This window comes from Erythrolamprus reginae, chromosome 2 (assembly GCF_031021105.1).
Source record: "Erythrolamprus reginae isolate rEryReg1 chromosome 2, rEryReg1.hap1, whole genome shotgun sequence".
NCBI classification, from domain to species: domain Eukaryota; kingdom Metazoa; phylum Chordata; class Lepidosauria; order Squamata; family Dipsadidae; genus Erythrolamprus; species Erythrolamprus reginae.
The window spans coordinates 168,692,341-168,699,783 of NC_091951.1; the positions used below are offsets into that span (position 1 = coordinate 168,692,341).

At 44.1% G+C, this 7,443-nt stretch overlaps 1 protein-coding gene across 1 annotated transcript; it reads left to right on the forward strand.

Annotated features, from left to right (window-relative positions):
- The first annotated feature begins 657 nt into the window (after positions 1 to 657).
- Positions 658 to 7,155, forward strand: LOC139159454 (tigger transposable element-derived protein 1-like). Its single transcript, XM_070736772.1, has 4 exons — positions 658 to 793; positions 1,607 to 2,800; positions 6,707 to 6,710; positions 7,002 to 7,155. Exons 1-4 carry the CDS (start codon positions 658 to 660, stop codon positions 7,153 to 7,155), a joined length of 1,488 nt encoding a protein of 495 aa, XP_070592873.1.
- The last annotated feature ends 288 nt before the right edge of the window (positions 7,156 to 7,443 follow it).

The following is a 7,443-nucleotide window of genomic DNA, read 5'->3' on the forward strand; positions in this document are numbered from 1 at the left end:
TCGCGAGCGCTACATCGCGATTTTCCGGGGAAAATTTTTTTTTTTTTTTTTTAAACCTGCTTGGTTTTTCCCGCCCGATGACGTCACGCGTCATTGCTGATTGGCCGAAATCTCGGCCAATCAGCTTTGCAATTGCAATCAGCTTTGCAATTGCAATCAGTTTTGCAACTTTTGCAAAAGTTTTTGCAGCCGTTCCTTCGAGCCTTCGAGCCGTTCCTTCCAGCCGTTTCTTCGAGCAGTTCCTTCGAGCAGTTCCTTCGAGCCGTTCCTTCGAGCTGTGTCTTCCATCTGTGCCTTGGAGTTGTTGTGCTTTGCATCTGTGTCTGGGATCTGTTCCTTGGATCTGTTCCTTGGATCTGTTTCTTGGATCTGTTTGGATCTTCTTTGAAGATGGCACCTAAACGTTCCATGCGGAGTGGAGGCGGCGGCGATGCTAAAAAGACCCGGAAGATGCTGACAATCAAGGAAAAGATTGAACTGTTGGACATGCTGAAAGCGGGACATTCTAATGTAGAGGTTGGTCGCCATTATGGGCTCAACGAATCGACTGTGCGATACATTAAGAAAGATGAGAAGAAGATAAGGCAAACTTCTCTGATATCATTCAACAAGGCTGCCAAAAGAGTAGTGACGCCAAGAAACAAACGCCTTATGAAGATGGAAGCTGGTTTGTCTGTGTGGCTAGAAGACTGCCGAAAAAAGAGCATTGCTTTGGATACGAACACTATCCGAACCAAGGCGCAGCAATTGTACAACCTTCTTGAACACACAGATGCAGATGGGGTAGACCGAGGTAAGGAATGGTATTTTTTATGTGTATTTAAGTGTTTTTTAAGGAAGGAGGGAAGGAGAGAAGGGAAGGAGGGAGGGAGGGAAGGAGGGAGGGAAGGAAGGAGGGAGGGAAGGAAGGAGGGAGGGAAGGAGAGAAGGGAGGGAGGAGGGAAGGAAGGAGGGAAGGAGAGAAGGGAAGGAGGGAGGGAAGGAGAGAAGGGAGGGAAGGGAGGAAGGAGAGAAGGGAGGGAGGGAGGGAAGGAAGGAAGGAGAGAAGGAAGGAAGGAGGGAAGGAGAGAAGGGAGGGAGGAGGGAAGGAAGGAGGGAAGGAGAGAAGGGAGGGAGGGAAGGAGGGAAGGAGAGAAGGGAAGGAGGGAGGGAAGGAAGGAAGGAGTGAGGGAAGGAAGGAGGGAAGGAGAGAAGGGAGGGAGGAGGGAAGGAAGGAGGGAAGGAGAGAAGGGAAGGAGGGAGGGAAGGAAGGAAGGAAGGAGAGAAGGGAGGGAGGGAAGGAAGGAAGGAGAGAAGGAAGGAAGGAGGGAAGGAGAGAAGGGAGGGAGGAGGGAAGGATGGAGGGAAGGAGAGAAGGGAAGGAGGGAGGGAAGGAGAGAAGGGAGGGAGGAGGGAAGGAAGGAGGGAAGGAGAGAAGGGAAGGAGGGAGGGAAGGAGAGAAGGGAAGGAGGGAGGGAAGGAGAGAAGGGAAGGAGGGAGGGAAGGAGGGAGGGAAGGAAGGAAGGAGAGAAGGAAGGAAGGAGGGAAGGAGAGAAGGGAAGGAAAGGAAGGACTGTATGCTTTCATTCAAGTCACTTCTCTCTCCCTTTCCTGTCATTCTCTGTAGATGAAGGCGCTGATGACCCTGGAGACCCCCAGCCGTCAACATCTGCTTCTTCAGCCTCAGCCCCAGCCACATTCACAGCAAGCAAAGGGTGGTTTGAGAAATTTCAACGGCGCTATGGCCTGAAGAGTGTGTCATTGCACGGAGAAGCTGCCTCAGCAGATACAGGTGCAGCCGAAAACTTTGTCCAGGGCACGTTTAAAGAGCTAATTGCAGAAGGGGGCTACCTTCCAGAACAGGTGTTCAACATGGACGAAACAGGCCTGTTCTGGAAGAGGATGCCTTCAAGGACTTTCTTGATGCAAGATGAAGCCAAAGCCCCTGGCTTTAAGGCCATGAAAGATCGGGTGACTTTGATCATGTGTGGGAATGCAGCAGGCTTTTTGCTGAAGCCAGGGCTAATCTATAGGTCACGAAATCCAAGAGCCCTCAAGAACAGAAATAAGAATTCATTGCCAGTGTACTGGATGCATAATCCTAAAGCATGGATTACAAAACCCCTCACGCGGGACTGGTTTAATCAGTGCTTCATCCCACAGGTGCAGGTTTATTTGGCTGGCAAAGGACTCAATTTCAAAGTGCTTCTCCTAATGGACAATGCGGGAGGCCATGATGACCTGGAACATGAACATGATGGGGTGCAAGTCGAATTCTTGCCACCAAACACCACATCGCTTATCCAGCCAATGGATCAAGGTGTTATCCGCGCATTTAAGGCACTGTACATGCGCAATTCTCTTGCAAGCATCGTGGCAGCAATGGATGCTGATGCAAACTTCACATTGAAGGCCTACTGGCGTCAGTACACAATTGCATCTTGTCTGACGAACATTCAGAGTGCCTTAATGGACATGAAGTCACAGACAATGAATGCCTGCTGGAAGAAATTGTGGCCAGAAGTGGTGCATGATTACAAGGGATTTGCTCCCGAAGAAATTCAAGATGCTGCAGTCCAGAACTCTGTGAAGCTGGCACAGGCACTGGGTGGAGAAGGCTTCGTTGACATGACACCAGAGGAAGTCAATGGTTTGCTTGATGAGCATGGCCTACCGCTGACAGACAGAGATCTGGAGGAGCTGACCAGGTCAGCGAGTGAAGAAGAGGAGGAAGAGGGAGCTGAACAAGGTGAGGAACAAGAAGATGGCCTAACGCTGGAGCGGCTTGCAGAAATGAACAAAGCTGCTGCAAATCTCCAACGCATGGCGGAACTTTGGGATCCCCACATGACTCGCTATTTTCAATTTAAGGCCTCCCTTGACAACACCATTGCACCATACAGAGCCTTGTTAGCCAAGGAAAAGAAAAAGCGCCAACAACTGCCCATAACTATGTTTGTCACGAAGACCAAGAGGTCTGCCACAACATCACCTGCAGCGTCCATTGTAGACATGGTGATAGAAGAAGATCCCGATTTATCCTAGTTATGCTAACCCCCCCCCCAAAAATGTAAAAATGTAAATAAATATTTTTGTTATTTCTATCAGGATGACTAAGTGTGTTATTCAATGTGTACAGTACAGGTACAGGTAGAGGTACAGTACAGTACATTAAGGGGATGGGAAATGGTAATTTGTGGGTTGACAGTGTTGGGACTGAGTGGCATAGAGAAGAATGAATGAATGACTGAGTGAATGAAATTCAAACACAGGTGAGGGCTGGGGGTTTTTATTCTAGCAACTTGGTTGGGCAGGGCAAGAAACCAGGTTAAAAATGAAGTCTGGAATCACAAAGTAAAGTTTCCTCACTGAGGACTAGCAACTTGGTTGGGCAGTGCAAGAAACCTGGTTACAAATGAAGTCTGGAATCACAAAGTAAAGTTTCCTCACTGAGGACTAGCAACTTGGGCAGGGCAGTGCAAAAAACCTGGTTACAAATGAAGTCTGGAATCACAAAGTAAAGTTTCCTCACTGAGGACTAGCAACTTGGTTGGGCAGTGCAAGAAACCAGGTTAAAAATGAAGTCTGGAATCACAAAGTAAAGTTTCCTCACTGAGGACTAGCAACTTGGTTGGGCAGTGCAAGAAACCAGGTTACAAATGAAGTCTGGAATCACAAAGTAAAGTTTCCTCACTGAGGACTAGCAACTTGGGCAGGGCAGTGCAAGAAACCAGGTTAAAAATGAAGTCTGGAATCACAAAGTAAAGTTTCCTCACTGAGGACTAGCAACTTGGGCAGGGCAGTGCAAAAAACCAGGTTAAAAATGAAGTCTGGAATCACAAAGTAAAGTTTCCTCACTGAGGACTAGCAACTTGGTTGGGCAGTGCAAGAAACCAGGTTAAAAATGAAGTCTGGAATCACAAAGTAAAGTTTCCTCACTGAGGACTAGCAACTTGGTTGGGCAGTGCAAGAAACCAGGTTAAAAATGAAGTCTGGAATCACAAAGTAAAGTTTCCTCACTGAGGACTAGCAACTTGGGCAGGGCAGTGCAAAAAACCAGGTTAAAAATGAAGTCTGGAATCACAAAGTAAAGTTTCCTCACTGAGGACTAGCAACTTGGTTGGGCAGTGCAAGAAACCAGGTTAAAAATGAAGTCTGGAATCACAAAGTAAAGTTTCCTCACTGAGGACTAGCAACTTGGTTGGGCAGTGCAAGAAACCAGGTTACAAATGAAGTCTGGAATCACAAAGTAAAGTTTCCTCACTGAGGACTAGCAACTTGGTTGGGCAGTGCAAGAAACCAGGTTAAAAATGAAGTCTGGAATCACAAAGTAAAGTTTCCTCACTGAGGACTAGCAACTTGGTTGGGCAGTGCAAGAAACCAGGTTACAAATGAAGTCTGGAATCACAAAGTAAAGTTTCCTCACTGAGGACTAGCAACTTGGTTGGGCAGTGCAAGAAACCAGGTTAAAAATGAAGTCTGGAATCACAAAGTAAAGTTTCCTCACTGAGGACTAGCAACTTGGTTGGGCAGTGCAAGAAACCTGGTTACAAATGAAGTCTGGAATCACAAAGTAAAGTTTCCTCACTGAGGACTAGCAACTTGGTTGGTAGGTGCAAAAAACCTGGTTACAAATGAAGTCTGGAATCACAAAGTAAAGTTTCCTCACTGAGGACTAGCAACTTGGGCAGGGCAGTGCAAGAAACCTGGTTACAAATGAAGTCTGGAATCACAAAGTAAAGTTTCCTCACTGAGGACTAGCAACTTGGTTGGGCAGTGCAAAAAACCTGGTTACAAATGAAGTCTGGAATCACAAAGTAAAGTTTCCTCACTGAGGACTAGCAACTTGGTTGGGCAGTGCAAAAAACCTGGTTACAAATGAAGTCTGGAATCACAAAGTAAAGTTTCCTCACTGAGGACTAGCAACTTGGGCAGGGCAAAAAAACGGGGCGAATAGGGGAGAGGGGCGAATCGGGCGGGCGGGGTGTAGCGGCGAGGAGCTCGGAGGCGCTGGGGGGGGGTGGCCGGCATGGAAAGTAAACATTGCCAGCCTCCGAACTGCCGTCGCCCCACCATCTGCGCATGCGCGGCCATTTTTGTTTTTTTTTAAAAGAGAGATCACGCATGCGCAGATGGTGCTTTTACTTCCGTGCCGCTACTTCGCGAATAATCGACTGTCGCGAGGGGTCCTGGAACGGAACCCTCGCGAAACTCGAGGGTTCACTGTAATGCTTTTCCTTGCCAGCATTCCGTTCATATTTTTATTACATTGTTTCAATAGTCATGTTTAGATTACTGAATATTCAGTAAGTTCCAATTTTTAACTTGCATCAATGCTTATTTTTGGCTGTCTTTTATGTAATCAACTAATGCATAATTTTCTTCTCAGTATTTATTGGTGCCTGACCCTTATTTCTGGGATACCTTGTACAAGGGGCCAGAAGCATTATTAAAAATAAAAGATTTTTAGGATGCAAGTTCTTCTTTCATGTTAAAATTAATAACCTAATTTCTATGGTGCCTATGAATCTTTGTACCCTACTGTGTTATTAATTCTCTGCTATACCGGACTCAACCTTTCGTCACCATACCCCATCTGAACTTTCATTGGAAGTTCACACAAAGGAAGGAAAATTCTCCCTCTGACATGTTTGCTGTGTTTGGAAAGTTCCCTGTGACAATTGCAACAATATTATAACAGGTAGATTTTATAGTAACTGTTGTGCTTCCGTAGTTAATTCTTAAAGCAAACGTTTGACTAAAAAGAAGGCCATTTCTGAATGCGTTTTCAATATTTTAGCATGACACATAAAATTATCATCCCATTAGAAGATGGTTACTTCATTGCAGTGCTTCCACACATCAGCCTTTCCAATAATTTGAGAAATTAATTATATGTACATTCTATGGCGATGTTGTAATACAAAATAATTTCCTAAACATCCAATAAAATTGTAATAGAAGGGAGATTTTTTTAAAAAAAAACCATACAACAATATTGTTTTTCTTCCATAACCTCTACTATAGTTTTACTTCCAGGACACCTACTATTTGGCCCATTTGGATCCTGAAGAGTTTTCCTTCCTTCCAATACAGCTCTATGCGATGAAGTTCAATCAGCCAGTAAGAATTATTGCAATTTCAGAAAACCTTCTTTTTTTGCAGTAGACAGTACAAATGCATCAAAATGAAACTTTGAAGTTCTCTATAAACAGAAAAGATCACTGGACATATAAGAGCAGGATATAACAACCTCACCCATTTCCCGTTAGGTTACCATTTCATTAAAAACCATTTCATTAAACGTTTTGCAAGCTAATTTCCCAAGTTGGTTAGAAATATAGATAAACGTTTATAAATATTACTATCCTGCTATTTTTGAAGTGAAGATAATGCAACTGATAAAGGAGGCTGTGTGTACATTTGACTTTCATTACTTAATGTGATACTCATTTTTAGTCTGATTGAACGCTCTGGATGTTTCCTCACTTTTATAAATATGTTTACAACTCTGAAATCTGAAAAGTAGCACAAAAAATATCATCATCTTTTAACAACTCCATAATCATTTGCAGGGTGGAGTCTGGGCAATTGAATGGAACTAGCAAGAGTATTTAATAGCTAGATGCCCTTCCTGTAGCCAATGTGAAAAAAACAACAGAATATTAGGTAACAATAAAGACAGCATTGGAAGATGTTTTTTTCCACTCTTTTGCAACCTCCATAGACCTGTGAGTCATCCAGTTAGGAAAGGTGACTTTTTTAAAAAAAAATATCTCAGCTTTTCTTCATGTCTAGTTAAATAAACTGATGCCACAGTCATTACTACGATTGTGCCATGTTTGAGATTCAAGGGCAAAACCTTTTGGATTTGGATCACCTGAAATGCAAACCTAGCTGCAACTCCTTAATCCAAATCCAAAAAACCTGCATATCACTACTCATTCCTACAGATGCTTATTCAAAGCAATGTAGTGGCTAGTTGATCATTTTTTGGACGTATTTGCATACATCACATCTAGCTTAAACTATGTTACTCATATGGGACTGTCCATGGAAAAACTGGAGAATGAAAGACTGCTCCATTTGGCTTGGGATGGAATTTTGGAGAGAATGTCAGACAGTTTCAAAAGTGACCCCCGTGAAACAAAAGAGGAAGAAGATGCTGAGACCTAGAAAGAGTGCAGTGAAGAGCAACAGCGATGATGAGGGGTCTAGAGGTTAAATCATATGATGAATGGGTAAGGGAACTAGACATGTTTAGCCTACAAACAGAAGTACTGAAATACTTGAAGGGCTGTCATAGGGAAGAGAACATTGATTTGTTCTACACAGCATCTGACAGCAGGATAAGAAGTAATTGAGGGGCGGAAACATATCTAAAAATGAGGAATTTCCTACCAGTGAAAATGATTAGTCAACGGAACAGAGTTGTGGGTGCTCCATCACTGAAGGTTTTCAAGA